The sequence below is a fragment of the Furipterus horrens genome, unplaced genomic scaffold (assembly GCF_987537825.1).
Source record: "Furipterus horrens unplaced genomic scaffold, mFurHor1.1.pri manual_scaffold_2, whole genome shotgun sequence".
Taxonomy (NCBI): Eukaryota; Metazoa; Chordata; class Mammalia; order Chiroptera; family Furipteridae; genus Furipterus; species Furipterus horrens.
Window position 1 is genome coordinate 166,815,035 of NW_028327172.1, and position 16,417 is coordinate 166,831,451.

General features: G+C 41.0%; 1 protein-coding gene across 1 annotated transcript in view; it reads right to left on the reverse strand.

Moving 5' to 3' along the window:
• Positions 1 to 13,597, reverse strand: part of ANXA3 (annexin A3) — a 52,779-nt gene extending 39,182 nt beyond the window's left edge. Inside the window, exons 1-2 of the mRNA XM_090266723.1 lie at positions 13,467 to 13,597; positions 10,403 to 10,455 (exon numbers count right to left, since the gene is read on the reverse strand). Of these exons, the coding sequence (XP_090122849.1) occupies positions 10,403 to 10,417 (15 nt within the window). The 5' untranslated portion in view covers positions 10,418 to 10,455; positions 13,467 to 13,597. The remainder of the gene's footprint in view (positions 1 to 10,402; positions 10,456 to 13,466) is intronic.
• Positions 13,598 to 16,417: the final 2,820 nt, after the last annotated feature.

A 16,417-nucleotide genomic window follows, 5' to 3' on the forward strand; every position in this document is an offset into this window, starting at 1 on the left:
TCAGTCTCTGAGTGTGTCCCCAATCTGCCCCATCTCTTTAAATGGCACCACCAACCACCAAAACCTGAGAGTTCCCTTTGATTCCTTCATCACTCCTTCCCTCCAAATCCAATCATCAGCAAGGCCTGTTGAGATTATCTGAAAAAGATAACCTCTCGGGCACTTCTCCCCAACTTCCCTGTGGCTGCTATCATCCAAGTCCCCATCGCTCTTCTGGGCATGGACATCTGTACAAATCTCCCTCCCCACTTCCTTCTGCTGCCCACCTCCCGTCATTTCCCACAGAGCAGCCAAGGGACCTGTGAGAGAGCTAAGTCAGGTCATGGCGTTCCCCTACGAACGCCCTTCTCTGACCTCCCACTGGATGCATGGAGTCCAAACTCCTTGCATCATCCACATGGCTCGGCAGGCTTGCCCACCTTTCTCATTATCCTCATCTGGGAACCACTGCCCCTTTTTCCATCTCACTTCAGTTCTCTGAGAGTCCAGCTGAATAACGTTTTCTCATCATAACACTTTTGTGTGTGCTCTTCCCTCCATCTGGAATGCTTTTCTACTGTCAGTTCCCTGCAAGAAGAGCATCTTCTCTGACCTGGCAGCTACCCCACCCCCTTGACTCAGTGGGTCCTCTCTTGCTGTTTTCCATCTCAGCAACCTTTCCCGCTTAGCATACTCGGCATTCCATAGCTCTCACTTTTTACATCTGTGTCTCTGCTGCCTCTAAAATAAAGTTCCAGAGGGCAAAGACCTTTTGTTTTAAATACATCCAGCCCCTAGCTCAGTGCTTAGGCCTCCAGTTAGGAGCTTAAGAAGGAACTGTGAATGAGTTTTGCTGGAAGTAGATGGAAACAGACAATGACAGCCCGAGGTATGGAACTTCTCCAAGGTCTATACTAGACAATGGCCTGATAAGTCACTTCTTTCAAATATCCACAGCCCAGAAATTAGAGTGATCATTGTATCCAGGGAGGTTTGGGAGGAAATATTTCAGTGACCACTTTCAGTATCACAGCTATTCTAGGTTTTTCAAAACTGGTTCCAGAAGCTGGGATGGGTGCACCAGGGATGTTTCCAGTGGTTCTGCTATCTCTCCAGGCTTTCAGTTTTCTCTGACAAAGGCAGCAAACCCAACTATGTGGATTGAGCTTAAAACATTGGGCCCCCAGAAAGACTTGATCAACACAAACTTCTTTCTCAGAATAATTTTCATTATTTATTTGAAGCAGATTATAAATAACTTATATTCATCTTGAGTTATCTAGCACCAGTATCTGAAAGTTATATTTTTCTACTTCAATCAAAGTCAGGTGCTTAACTTGAAAGAGTTGTGGGCCCAAGTCTCCTGCTGGCCAAAGGCCACAAAGAATTGAAGGCTAATGGGGCTATTCTGGCCACATCTACAGCTCTGTGTACATCTAACTTCATCTCCTGGGGAGACACCTCTGTCCAAGGGACCTGCACTATAACTGTGGAAGACACAGGGAACTTGGCTCACTGATGTGGGAAATCCGGCATCACCCACATCTGCTTAAGGGAGAATGGTGGCTGGCTTGGCAGGATTTGGGGAGTGCTGTGTGACACTCATCCTTGTCCCACTTCATTTCTATGGGAGTGGAAATCCACCTGTGAGGGACTGAGATCGGGGACATTTACTGTCTGTAACACTCTGGGCAGAACATTTCTTGTATCAATGGCCAAGGTTACTAATACCCACATTACATGATGGCAAAATGCATTATTTTATGAGTTTTGTATGATTGTGTTTGGGAAGTGACAATCCTGACAATAAGTTGCTCCATATTTAAGAATGCTTCCTAAAGCTGGATAATAGAAACTCCTGGAACAGTCCATGACAAGGCTGTTGAAGCCACTGGGATTCTTTGTGGCCCTCGGAGGATCTTAAATTAATAAGAGAGAGAGAGAGAGAGAGAGAGAGAGAGAGAGAGAGAGAGAGAAAGAGAGAATGAGAATGGGAGTTGTAATACCTCCTCAGACCTTCCTGGCTGCATCCTATCACTTTATGGGAATTATCTTATTGCTCTTCAAATATACCACACCTATCTGCCTCAGAGCTTCTCAACTGCTGATCCCTCTGCCCGGATGTTCTTTCTTACGATATTCTCCCAGCTCACTCCCTCACTCCAGGTCGACATCTGCTCACATATCTGAGCAGAAAAATACACCCCCCATCACTTTCATTATCCACCTCTTCTCTCTGGGGTGCTTGAAACTGACTGTATATTATACATTTCTTTGTTTATTATCTGTCTTACATAATAAAATTAGAGGCATGTAAGCTCTATGCTTTTTTATTTTATTCCTCCTTCTCTGCTGTATCCCCAGAGCCTAAAACAGCATCTGGCACACAGTAGATGTTTAGTAAATATTTGTTAAATGAATAAGTGAATAAAAATGCTTTCTTGTCCTGGGTCTTGCTTTCTTTGGTAATTCTCAAATGCCATGCAGACTTTAAAAAAAAAAGATTTTATTTATTTATTTTCAGAGAGAGGGGAAGGGAGGGAGAGAGGGAAACATCAATGTGTGGTTGCCTCTCGAGCACCCCCAACTGGGGACCTGGCCTGCAACTGATTGCCCTGACTGGGAATCGAACCATTGACCCTTTGGTTCACAGGCTGGTGCTCAGTCTACACACCAGCCAGGGCCCATGAGGACTTTTCAAAGCTCCATGCTGCATGTCAAGTATCTGATAAATGCATTCTCCAGCTTTTCTCAATTCTGTTCACTGGGGGCATCGCTACTACTAGGTAAACATGCCTCTAGAACCTAGGAGAGGTAACACAATTAGCTGAAGATGAAAGGAGCAAAGATATGATAACAGAGAAAGGGTCAGACTTGAAGAATTTTTGCTCTCCTCTTTTTTATTTATGTGAGACCTCTGTATTACTCTTATTGTCCAGGACTCTAAAATATTTTTCTAACTGCTTGGCCTTCACCAAAAAATAGATTTTCAAGGGAATCAAATCAACATTTCCCTTTCACATTTCTTGCTCTCAATGTAAAACTTTTTCTTTTCCTTTCTGCCTCTGATTTTCTAGGCTCCTTCAAAAACTGCTCATTTAAATTAGCAAATTATGCTTCATTTTATGATTAAATATGAAAGAGGGACCCTTCCTCCTCAGAGGCTGAGCTTGGGTCAGGGAGTGGCAAAAGGTCGGGAGTGGCAAAGAACTGCTCTGTAATGTTCATTCCATTCATTCTCAGGAAGCCTCTCTCCTCTCACTCAAGTTATATGGGCTCTCTTTCCAGGCTTTGTCCTGAAACAAAGCTCTCATGTTTTGATTTGAAATCCAAGTCTAACCTGTTTTTCATTAACTTCCTGCAGAGAGCCATTTGTGTAACTGTTGTAATGCTAATATTTGTCTAAAGAAGCTGCAGGGAACACGGTTTAAAACACACCAGACAGGAAGTTGCAATCTTGTTGAAGTACACTTCATCAGTACATATTGCTCTGCTTGGGAAGTGAAAAGTCTGTTTCAATTAAAATAGGTAGAAAGCCAGATTTTCCAGCCCTGAGATGTGCCAGACAGGAAGGAGACCAGAGGAGAAATCCAGTGCGTCCACATGGGCATAGCAACACAGGTGTTCTCGGTCAGGAAGAGCAAACGCACCAGGACACACCGGTCTAATGAGATGTCCCCACCAAAGCAAACAATGTGAAACTGGACAGGGCTGTCACAGACCCCTTGTAAAAATAGCATCCAAATGCCCAGGGCTGGTGTCATCTGTGGGACAGAATTGGAAAGGCATTACCTCTCCACAGTCTTCTCTCATTAATTAGCACATTCCTCGGTTACACAGCAGAAATGGAAACGTGCCCTCAGGTGTCAAACTGCACCAACCTCATTCCCAGAAAAGAGAGGAAGGGTTGGGTAGGGAAGGGAAGCTGTGCTCCCTAATTCTCGCCATGGACACATTATCATAGGCTTACCTTTTCCTATTAGCAAGTTTCTGCCTTAGATAAACCTTCTCCAACTTTTCCACCACCAGGAATCGCTTTATTTCCTCTCCACAGACCCCATGTTTTGAATGATTCTGCTTGCCACTCTATTTGTTACAAAACATGAGCTCATTTTTCTGTTACTTATTATGAAAGATGTAACTTCTGATCAGTGTAAGATAAACAGCACCAGTGTTGATATAATTTTAGTAAAAAAAGAAAGAAATACAATGCTTTGGAAACTCTTTAGACCCTGATGTGCATTATATATGTGAGGTCTAATTAAGAAAACATCTGGTTTTTGTCCTGGGTTCCAGGACCAGAAGTTCAAAAACCTTTGGAAATTCCAGAGTGATAGAAGAGTCATTATGCTAATGAGGCGACTCATGGTGGAGAGGCCCCTGAATAGCCTTAGCATCAGGGTTGGCCACTAAAAAAGACCAGTCTTTGACTTGATTACAGGGTTGGTACTTTGAGAAGGGAAGGGGACTGGGGATAGAGTTCATTCACATAACCAATGATTTATTCAACTACATCTAGGTAGAGAAAACCCAGTGAAGGCTCTAGGCACTGAGGCACAGAGGAATTTCCCAGCTGGGGCGCACACGGATGGGCGGGGACGGGGTCCCATGACTCTGGGGGAGAGGGCACAGAAGCTCAGCATCCACGGCCCTTCCATACATCACCCCATGTGTAGCCTGCATAATAAACCCTGGAATTGTAAGTGTAGCACTTTCAGTGAGTTCTGTGATCCTAGAGAACTACGAAACCTGAGAGGGCCATGGAAGCCCCCAAATTTATAGCTAATTAGTCAGAAATGCAGGCAGCTCTAAGACTTGCAGCTGGCATCTGAAGTAAGGACTGAGCCATTACACCTGTGGAGTCTCATAGGGCCTCCTGGGAGTGTCAGAATTGTGTTGTAGCACACCCACGTGGAGTGGGAATGGGGCATTCATTATACGTCTTTATATATAAATAAATGACCTAGAGCGTGTGAATGAGGCCCAAGAGGAGCTCATGCAAATGCTGGCGGAGGACGAGCTCAGGGATGCTGTCCTGCTCATGTTCACAAATAAGCAGGACCTCCCCAATGCCATGAACGCAGCTGAGATCACGGAAAAGCTGGGCCTGCACTCTCTGTGCCACAGAAGATAGAACACCAAGAGTGAGCTGTGATATGAACTCTGGGTGACAATGCTGTGTCAAAGTAGGTTAGTCAATTATAATAAATGTACTGCTCTGGTGGGCAGTGTTGATATCGGAGGGAGATTGTGCATGTGTGAGGTCAGGGGGTATATGAAAAGTCTCTGTACCTTCCCCTCAATTTTTCTGTGAATCTAAAATTGCTCTAAAAAATAAAGTCTTAAATGTATACATATATATACGTATATACTAGAAAATATTGAACACAGGAGTGGTCAGAAAGATTCTATTTGGAGAAACTTCATCTGTTTCAGGGAGCTCACAGAAATCATTCCAATAAGGAGTGGAGATGCTGTTGATCTGTACTAAATTCAGGTCTAGGAAACAGGCAGACCCTCCTTTACTAAAGCAGCTGCAGGGATATTAATTAGCAAGAACTGTTTTTAGAAAAAAATCAATATATTGAAACGATAATGATTATAATATTTGCTTAGGGCTCACTACATGCCAGGCACGGTTAATGCATTAACATGAACTGGCCGTTATTACACCCATTTACAGATGAGGAGACTGACAGGGACACACTAAGAATTTTGCTCCACATCATATTCAAGAGTCTGCCTTTTAACCAAATAGTTATGAAAAAGGAGAACTGGGATTGTGGATTTCCTGTCTTCATTCTGTCCTAGGTAAAGCCCATTGCACTGCACTCAGTACTTGCTGCTTTAATTGTTTAACTATGCTTTGGATGAACTCTTCCAAAACAAAGTTAATAGGTATTATATTTCTGGGAAGTTAATATTTTTGTAAAAATCCTTTCATCTTTTGGGTCCAGAGTGGCTCTATGTTCTCTTTCCTCATATTGCAAATTAGAGTCTAAAATGGGGAAGGAAGAAGGTATAGCAAGTTAGGATGTTATTAGTTTCATAATGATTACAATGATTATGAGTTAATTTAGAAATATTTTAGTTCCATAATAAAAATACTGTGAGGGTTCAAACAAAGAGTAATTGCATTCATTACTATTCTGCAAAAGTAAGTTAAGAATTGACCAAGGAGGAAAAAGCTCAGAATATTTGCATGAGAAAGCCGGCACTGCAGAAGGCACAGAGGGAAAAAAACAGCTACATATCTTATTAAAAGTCACATTCCAAGACATTTTAGTTTGTGGGTTGCCTGAGTGCTTGCTATGAACCTAAAGGCAATATATGACAAGGGACTTTGAATCAAAGATTACAAACCACTAAAATACCGAGTCTTTTCATCAGCCTTAAGTAGTAGAACGCATGCCTGAACAGATAGTCAACATTTCCAAACAAAGGAAACAGTAGTGTAACATTGATTCTTACTCATCTGAAATAGTGGAAGGTTGCAACACTCCTCTACAGAGAATATAATATAGACCTAGCAAGCCAACCATTCTCTCACCTAAAGACTGCAATTGCAGCTGAAGTCTCCTCTCTTGATCAGATTACTCCAGTAAACTTACCATATACTGGTAACCGCAAACCATCTACAGTTTGTAGAAAAACTGACTTCATCACTTATTTGTGTTTGTATATGTATGTGCTTTTGTGTGTAAGAGGGAACAAGACAGCAGACAAAACTTAGTGATAAGAACATTTACACAAACCTGAGGGTTTGTTTGTTTTTTATTGTGGTAAAAGAAAGCATAGCATAAAATTTACCACATTAACCTTTTAAGTGTACAGTTCAGTAGTGGTCAGACTGTTCACAGTGTCATGAATCAGATCTCCAGAACTTTTTCATGGTGCAGAACAGAAACTCTGTACCCATAGAGCAATGACTCCCCTTTTCCCCCTCCTCAGCCCCTGGCAACCACAGTTCTATTTTGTATCTATGAACTTGACTACTTTAGATAACTCATATAAATGGAACCACATAGTGTTTTGTCTTTTCATTTCTAGCTTATTTCACTTAGTATAATGTCCTCAAGGTTCATCTGTGTTGCAGCCTGTGTCATAATTTCCTTCCTTTTTATTTATTTATTTAGTCACAGATTGGAAAAGGATTTTTTAAATTGAATTTATCAGAGTGACATTGGTTTAATAAAATTATACAAGTTTCAGGTATACAATTCTACAATACATTATCTGCATATTGTGTGTTCACCACCCCAAGTCAAGGCTCCTTTCATTACCATTTGTCCCCCCTTTACCTTCTTCTACAACCCCACCCCTCCCCCTTCCCTTTGGCAACCACCAACCACACTGTTGTCTGTGTCCATGAGTCTTCGTTTTTTTTCTTTGCTTAATCCCTTCACCCTTCTCATCCAGCCACCAATCCCCTCCCCTCTGACAGCTGCTGGTCTGTATCTCATTGTGGTTTTAATTTGCAGTTTTCTTTTTTTAATTTTTTTCACATTGTTCTAGGAGCTTTATTAATTTGCTTTATTAGGGTGTTCATATATGGAATATTCCTTTCTTTTCTTTATTGTATTTTTTCCATTACCATTTATCCCCCTTATACCCCACGCCCACAATCGCCACATTGTTGTCCATGTCCTTTGTCCTTTTCGCTTGATCCCTCTACCCCTGACCACCCCCTACCCCCACCAGAGCTATCAGCCTGCTCTCCATCTATGATGCTCTTCAGGTCCATTGAAGCCATTGCAAAGAGTAAAATTTTCTTTTTTATGGCCAAGTAGTATTCCACTATGTAAATGTCCCATAGTTGTTTTATCCACTCATCTACTGATGGACACTTGGGCTGCTTCCATATTGTGGTGGTTGTAAATAACTCTGCAATGAACAAAGGGGTACATAATATGTTCTTCTGAATTAGTATTTTGGGTTTCTTCAGATACAGTCCCAGAAGTGGAATCACTGGGTCATAAGACAGTTTCATTTATAATTTTTTGAGGAAATTCCATACTTTCTTCCACAGGCTGTGCCAATTTGCATTCCCACCAACGGTGTAGAAGGGCTCCCCTTTCTCCACATCCTCACCAGCAGTTGCTGTTTGTTGATTTATTGATGATGGCCATTTCAACAGGTGTGAGGTGATATCTCATTGTCGTTTTAATTTGAATTTCTGATGATTAGTGACTCCGAGTATCTTCTCATATATCTATTGGCCATCTGTATGTCCTCCTTGGAAAAATGTATATTCAGGTCCTTTGCCCATTTTTAAATTGGATTGTATGTATTTTTGGTGTTGAGTTTTATAAGTTCTTTATAAATTTTGGATATTAATCCCTTATCAGATGTATCAGGGAATATGTTCTCCCATTCAGTGAGTTGTCTTCTCATTTTATTGACAGTTTTCTTTGCTGTGCAAAAACTTTTTAGTTTGATGCAGTCCCATTTGTTTATCTTTTCTTTTGCTTCCCTTGCCTGCAGCAAAGTATCAGAAAAAATATTGTTACAAGAATGTCTGAGGTTTTACTGCCTATGTTTTCTTCTAGGATTTTTATGGTTTTAAGTCTTACATTTAAGTTTTTAATCCATTTTGAGTTTATTCTCGTGTATGGTGTAAGAAGGTGGTCTAATTTCATTTTTTGCATGTATTAGTCCAATTTTCCCAACACCATTTATTGAATAGATTATCTTTACCCCATTGTATGTTCTTGCCTCCTTTGTTGAATATTAATTCACCATAAAGGTGTGGGTTTATTTCTGGGCTTTCTATTCTGCTTCATTAATCTATGTGTCTGTTTTTATGCCAGTACCATGCTTTTTTGATTACTGTGGCCTAATAGTATAGTTTGATATCAAGTACCATAACAGCACCAACTTTGTCCTTTCTCAAGTTTGCTGTGGTTATCCAGCGTCTTTTGTGGTTCCCTGTACATTTTTTGAATATTTGTTCTTGGCATCTTGATAGGAATTGCATTAAATCTGTGGATTGCTTTGAGGGTTTTTGATTCCTGCTTCAATTTCACTAGCTGTAATCCATCTGTTCAGATTCTCTGATTCTTCCTGATTCAGTTTTGGAAGATAGTATATTTCTAGAAATTTATCCATTTCTTCAGATTGTCCAGTTTGTTAGCAGATAGCTATTCATAATATTTTCTTACAATCCTTTGTATTTTTTTGATGTCAGTTGTTACTTCTCTTTCATTTCTGATTTTATTATTTTGGGTCCTTTCCCGCTCTCTCTTTTTTTTCTTGATGAGTCTGGTTCAAGTTCTGTCAGTCTTGTTTATCTTTTCAAAGAATAAGCTCTTGATTTCATTGATCTTTTGTATTGTTTTTTAGACTCTATTTTGTTTATTTCAGCTCTGGTGTTTATTACATTACTTTCTTCTCTCTACTCACTTTGGGCTTTGTTTATTGTTCTTTTTCCAGTTCCTTTAAGTGTAAAGTTAGATTTTTTTTATTTAGAATTTGCCTTAAACATCTATATGATAAATACCCAGAAGTGAAATTTCTGCATTAAAGGGTGTATATATTTAAAGGTTGATAGATATTGCCAAAGTAACATCCAAAAGTGTGCTTGTTTATTCTTACAGGAATAGAGTATGAGAGTACCTATCTTGCCCAAATCCTCTGCAACGTGGGTCTTAATGCATTTTTTTCACCTTTACCAATTTCTTAGGTAGAAAATGATTATATTTGTGTTATTTACATTTCTTTAATTTTCAGTTAGGTATATCATGTTTTCATAATTTTTGTGTCCTACTCATGTCCTTTGCAAATTTTTCCTTTGAGTTCATTTTTCTTATGGATATATTCAAGTTATTTGAATGTTAATGAATAAGTGTTTTGTCTCGTGTGCTGTAAATATTTTTCCCCTATGAGTTGTCTTTTGACTCTGCTAATAGTATTACTGATTGTCAAAAATAATACATTTATATACAGTTAAGTAGATCAATATTTTTTTAGGCTTTTGATTTGTGCCTTCTCCACTCCAAGATTATTTTAAAATCTTACCCATATTGCATCTCTTCCATTAAAGTATTTTTATCCATCTGAAATTTATTTTAGTGTAAGCAGGGAAAAGGAATGCAGATTTATTTTTTTTCCCAAATGGCTAGAAGCTTTCCTAACATAATTTATTGAATAAGCCATTTTTCCTCTCTGCTATTTATCACATAATAAATTTACAAATCATATACTAAGTAAATTCTCTATTATTGACCTCTCTACTTTGGTGTCATCGTAAATTATTTTAATTATGTATCTTTAAAATATATTATTATTTTTGGACATCGTGAGTATTTTTTTGGCATGTTAATTTTTTTTAGATAAACACTTTATCAACTGCCAAGGAATTTTTCTTTACATTTTGATTGGACTCAAATAAGTTATGTGTTAGGAAGGCTTGATTTTTACTTACCCAGAGAGATGCCATACTATCCCGCCTTTGCCTTGAGTTCAGATCACACAAACCTATTAAAAGAAAAAAAAAAATTAAATGGAATAAATCTAGGATTCTGAATTCAGCAAATTCACCAGCCCTTAATCGTTAATCCAGAAAAAGGGAAGCAACATTCAAAGAGGAAACACCCTCAAGAAGAGACTGTGTCTTCAACATCAAGTAGCCCATTTGCTAAACAAACATCTACTGAGTGCCTATTATATACAGATGGTGCTAGACCCATGAAGGGCTCAGAAAGAAAAAAAATCCCTGACTTAAGGGGTTTACAAATATGTTTCCAGGAAAGCCAAATTTTGACTCATTTGAAATACAGTAGAACTACTTTGATTGCTGACTTCTTTTAATCAAGACAGACTACCATCATAGGGAAAGCAAAAACACAGGAAATTGTCCCCCATTAACATAAATTTTAGGCTGGCTTCAATTTGATTTGGGGGGTTTGACTGTGGAATCTCCATTTACATTTTATAAGGCTCCAAACCATGTCTGTTATAAACAGACATGCCTGCTCTTTGAGAAGGCAGCCCAGTCCTTGGTAGGATGTAGAGGTGAAAAGGGCAGCTCCTTCATATGCTGACATTATTCATACATGCTGGTGTGTCTCCAGGGTTGATTTAGAAATGCAAGTTGCTCCCACCCATCCTGGGAACAAAATAGTCTAAAAATACAATGATAGCTCCAGAACAAAGTTCAACAGGAAATTACACTATTAGTCTCTGGAAATATTTAGCCCTGATTTTCTCAGGCTTTCTGTAGTCGAGGGCAGTGGGCTCTCCAGTTACAGAGTCTAACACATATATGTCCCTCTTAAAGCTGGACACAATTTCTTTTAGCCTCAGTTCTTTTAATCTGTAGGAAGGGAAGAGGAGCGCTGTTGCTGGCATTGAATAAAATAACATTATCATCATATCAGCCAGCTTTTTGAGTCCTTACTATGTTCCAGGTAATATAAAAAAGCACTAAAAGGTTAGTTTCATATATCTAGACTTTTTTTTTATGTTTGCTCACAGTTAGGGCTAGAGACCGACATGTTGCCTGCCCCATAACCAGCCACCTGAGTCAAGCCTTGCAAAACAGGCTATGGCCAATGGTTACTGTATTTTCAGGAACTGTGGCTTGTAGTCAAGGAACACCTTAGCCACCACCTGAGCTGAAACAAAGAGGGTCTGAATCCCAGGCCATGCACCTGATCACAAGGTTTCCCATTAACAGAGGTGACTAAGGCATAGCCACCAGCAACCTGCTGAGAACTAATTACACCCCATTGCCCCTTCCCCTCTCCCTTAATCATTTCCCAGAAACAAGGACTGTAAGTCTCCCGCCGGCCATCCCTAGTCAGAGGACATTGTTCTTTCTCAAACATCTATACCCTGCAATCTGGAGCTGAGCAGCAAGGTGACGAATCCCCCTGAGGGTCCGCTCCATGCCCTTAAAAATCCCTCTATCCCTTCCCTTGGGGCTGCAGTCTGCTCAGACTCAGCTGCCTGCTTGAACATCCCTCAATAAGGGCTTTGAACTGGTCCACCCGACTCCTCCCTTCCTACAGGCACAAACCTAACACTCACTTGATACAAGGCAATAAAAAAGATACTCATTGAATGAATCAATGGTTTAATATAAATAAGCCTTACAATAATCTAGGGAGCTATCATTTACAACATGTCAACTTGCATATGAAGAAGGTGGGGCACAGAGGTAACAGTCAAGCCACACAGCGAGGGAGTAGGAACCGAATTCAGGCAGCCATTCTCCAAAGGTAGGACCTTAATCCCCAGCTTCCGCCGCATGAGTGGCTGTTCCACACACGGTCAGAGCTGATTCTCAGTATGTGTCAATCCAGCATAGTTTCTAAACTATTAACAATTATTACTGATTTAAGTTTTAACAAATAAAGAATTACTCCACAACGGAGGCCAAATGACCTAACAATAGAACTTTAAACATCCTTTTCTGAAAGGAATTAGAGAGGCTACATCATTTCCTTTCACTTCCTCCTGCATCCCAGTTCCTAAATAGATTTCTCTACACAACCACATGGCTCTGGGAAGAAGTCTCGTTTTCTTTACATTTTTAAATTCTCTTTCTTGTCATTTTGAAGTTTTCTGCCCTCATGAAAGCTGATGGTGCATCTTTGCAAAATAACGTTTTAGTGAGTTACATTTTTTTTTATGATGTGTATTTTCAAGAAGTTGTAAATGAGCTCTTCCCGAGGGCAAAGTCTGGCTGTGTGTGATCACAAACACTTGTAAAAAATTTAGCTGGATGGTGCAACTTCTTATCAGCAACCGTAGGGGCCTCCACAGTCACCCAGAACCACCTGGCCACAATTTTCTGTATGTGGTCATTTGCAATCAAATACTCAGGTGCCCCACCTGCTGACTCCAATGCCAAATTCGAGGAAAATGATTCACGTCTAGGGAATGGAACTCTTTTGCAATCAAAGAAAAAGGTTAGCCTTTTCAAAAAATAAAAATAAAAAGCAAACTTCTTAGACTCCCAACGTCCAACATCTAAACACACTTTTCTTCTACCTCCTAAAAAAAAAAAAAGTAAAAATAAATTGCCCAAATGAAGGTACAACTTGCTCACAAGGATGGGCGGAGTTCCGAGTAATCAGAACGGAGCTTGGAGCCTGCCACTCCCTCCCGAGACACGCTGGATCCAGACGGGGCTTCTGACGCCCAGCTCTTCTGTTCCCAAGACCTTTAGGATTGGGAAGTTTGAGATGGCCAACTGAATCCCTGCTCTGCTAGTTGGGTGGCCTTCCCAGAGCTCGGCACTTTAGCTCCCCTGAGCCTGTTTTCTCGATTCTGAAATGTGGGACGTGAACTCTGTCCCCTCTGAGGCCCCACGACCCTGCACCTGCGTGGCCCGGCTCGTCTGCGTAGTGGGCACCAAGTCAGCCCCGGCCGGGACCGCGGAGTCTTCGGGGGAATTGGGCAAGGAGCGCCGACCGCTGCGCGCCGCCGACAGCTGGGCAGCTGGCTATACTTGCAGCTGCGCGCGGGAAGGCTGAACTTACCCGAAAGCCAAGCCTGGTGTGCTGGAGTACCACGAGCCGGGTGTGCGTCCCGCGTGTTGGTGCTCCGAAGCTGATTCCCTGCGGGCCAGTGAAGGCTACGGTACTGCGACCGCACCCTTCCTTCCTCCGGCCCCTCCTCCGGCCTGACTCCACCTGATCGCCGTGGGTCCAGGGGGAGGGGAAGCCGCGCCCCACAGAGGCTGAACTCCAGTCCTGCACACAAGCCCTCTGCCGTCCTCTGCCCCCAGGGTCGCTAAACTCCTGTGGCTCCTGCTCCCCCCACCCCACCCCACCCCGCCCCGCACTGTCTCCCACCATCCTCATTTTGAACCTCATTTCCTAGGTTTTCACATCTTCGCTTACATTAAGGTCTTCTTAAGATTTATTGTCATGATGATTTCATTCTAGGCGTTGTGGGTCCAGAGATGAGACAGTCCTCACTCCCAAGAAGCTCACAGCCTAGTACAGATGGCAGACCGCTAGCACTAATAGCAGCCTCTAACAGTTACCCAGCATTTACTTTGTACCAGGCTCTGTTCAAAATTCTTTAGTTAATCTTACAACAGCCCTATAAGGTAGATACTATTATTAGCCCCATTTTATAAATATGGAAACCGAGACAGAGTGATTGGGTAACTTAAGCAAAGTCACACTGGGAGAGCTACGTTTTTGAACCCAGATAGTTTTGTAGTCCCTCTGCTAAGCTTGTGAGCTCTGTAGAATGAGGATTAGAACCAAAGACTGGAGGCAAAGAGGTGGAAAAGCATTTGGAACAACAAAACAAAAGGAGGCTAAAAATTAAAGCCCTGTTTGTATTGGGGGAATTATGAGCAGCTGCATGCTGAAGGATGAAATAGAAGATCATAAAAGCTACCATTTATTAAGTGTCAGGCCTAAATAAGTGCTTGAATCCATTACCTCTTGTATCTTCAAGACAACCCTGGGAGGTGCTATTTTTATTAGAATTTGCATCAGAGGAAACTGAGGCTTAAGTGGTTACGTGATTTTCTCAAGGACACATAAGGAAAAAATATTTATTGACTACACATTCCCTGTAAGACATTTGCTAAGTGCTATGGAAAATTAAAAGGAAAAAATCAGGTGTAGCTGGGATATGAATGAGTTTACACTGTAGCTGAGGTCAAGACAAACTCATATGAAATTAAAATCAGTAATGCATGATGCTTTATAATTTTTATTATATATAATGCTAAATTCTGGGGAAAGGACTTGAAACATTGTAACTTTAGGAGAAAAGAAACACCAAGAAGATTGGGACAGTCAGGGAAAAGGGAATGGAATGTGAAAGATTTGAAATTGTTGTTTGAAAAAAATCTTAGTTTCTTTTAAATTTTAAATTAGTGTGCCCCATATTTCTCAAACATGGTGTAAGTTACCTTAGTGCCATTACTGTTATTCTAAGAAAAGTTTTGGTTAAAATATTAACTTTAAGAAAAGGATTAGGACTAATGAATTGTTACTTAGATATTTGTAAACTTTTGGTTTGGTTTATCTACACTTACTAAAAGTATCCGAATGCATTTCCCCCCTGATCTTTCAGCAGGATACTACATGGTACTCCTTTAACCACTACACGAGGTGCTGGGACTGAGGAAAATCACTGGCGTGGACTGCTGTGTGTGAGCTGAAGATGCCAGAGCAGAGGTTCTTCAAGCTGGGTGCTGGGCCTGCGAACCTGTTCGAAGTGAAAATTTTCTCTGTTTAACCCCGAACTTACTCTCCTAATAAGCCCTCCAGGTGATTCCGATGGACCCTAGAGCTTAAGAACCACGGGTTTAAGAGGACACCCTTAAACAGAAGAGGAGCTACAATGGAGGAAGCAGAGAGGCAGTCAGTCTTGCTTAAAAAGCTGGAGCCCACCAGTTTTACACCAGATTTACAAATCTAGATGAGCTTTCTGCTAAGGTGATGTTATTCTGCCTTCCATTCTGCATTGTAATTCCTGACTCCCATTCAGAGGTCTCCACAAGAGACTAAGTCCCACCTCCTCCTGGAAAATTCTGAGATTAGCATGGGGATATTTATTGAGGACTTACTATTTATGCCAGGCATTGAGTAATGCACTTTGCACACATGGTCTTATTTCATGCTTACTCACCAACTTAAGTTAGGTGTGATTACCTCTATTTTGCAAATAAGGAGACAGGCTCAGAGGGATTTGGTAACTTCCACAGGTTGCATGCCACACAACCAGGAAGTAATGGGACTGGATTTATACCCAGAAGGATATGAGTAATAGGTGGTGTTTATACTTGTCCCACCTCTTTGGTTTCATGGTGGTGACTTTAAAATAAAATGCACTCTAACCATTTTTAAATTTTTCTAGTTGAAACAACTGCCAGTTACCACCATTTAGATTAGAATCATACTAAAATATAATTGTAAAACTAGTATTTTTCCCTCAAAGAATGAATTTTCTCAGAAGGAAGTGTTAGATAATAATGCTGATAATGATAAATGTTATGATCCCAGAGATCTTGTTTGTAGTCATCTTAAAAAAAAACCCAGTCTGGCCAAGATAGAGGCATGGGTAAACATGCTTCACCTCCCACCACAGCCATAAGAAGGAAGACGACTACCTCAAAACTAAAAACAACCAGAACTACCAGAAAATTAAACTGCATGGAAGTCCAACAAACAAAGATATAAAGAAGTAATATTCATCCAGAGAGGTAGGAGGGGCAGAGCTGGGGTGGAGGGGACGCAACGTGGTGGTGGTAGTGGCAGCAGCAGCAAAGCCGATGGGAAGCACAGTCACATGGTATAAGGTATAAAAGCCTGGAGAGCAATCCTAGCTAATCACCAGACCACACAGCTCATGGTTCCAGCGCCAGGGAAAATAAAGCCTCATTACTTCTGACTGTGAAAACCAGTGGGGGTTGGGGTGGAGGAAGAAACTGCTGGTCTCTCAGCAGAGTCCACTTGTTTAA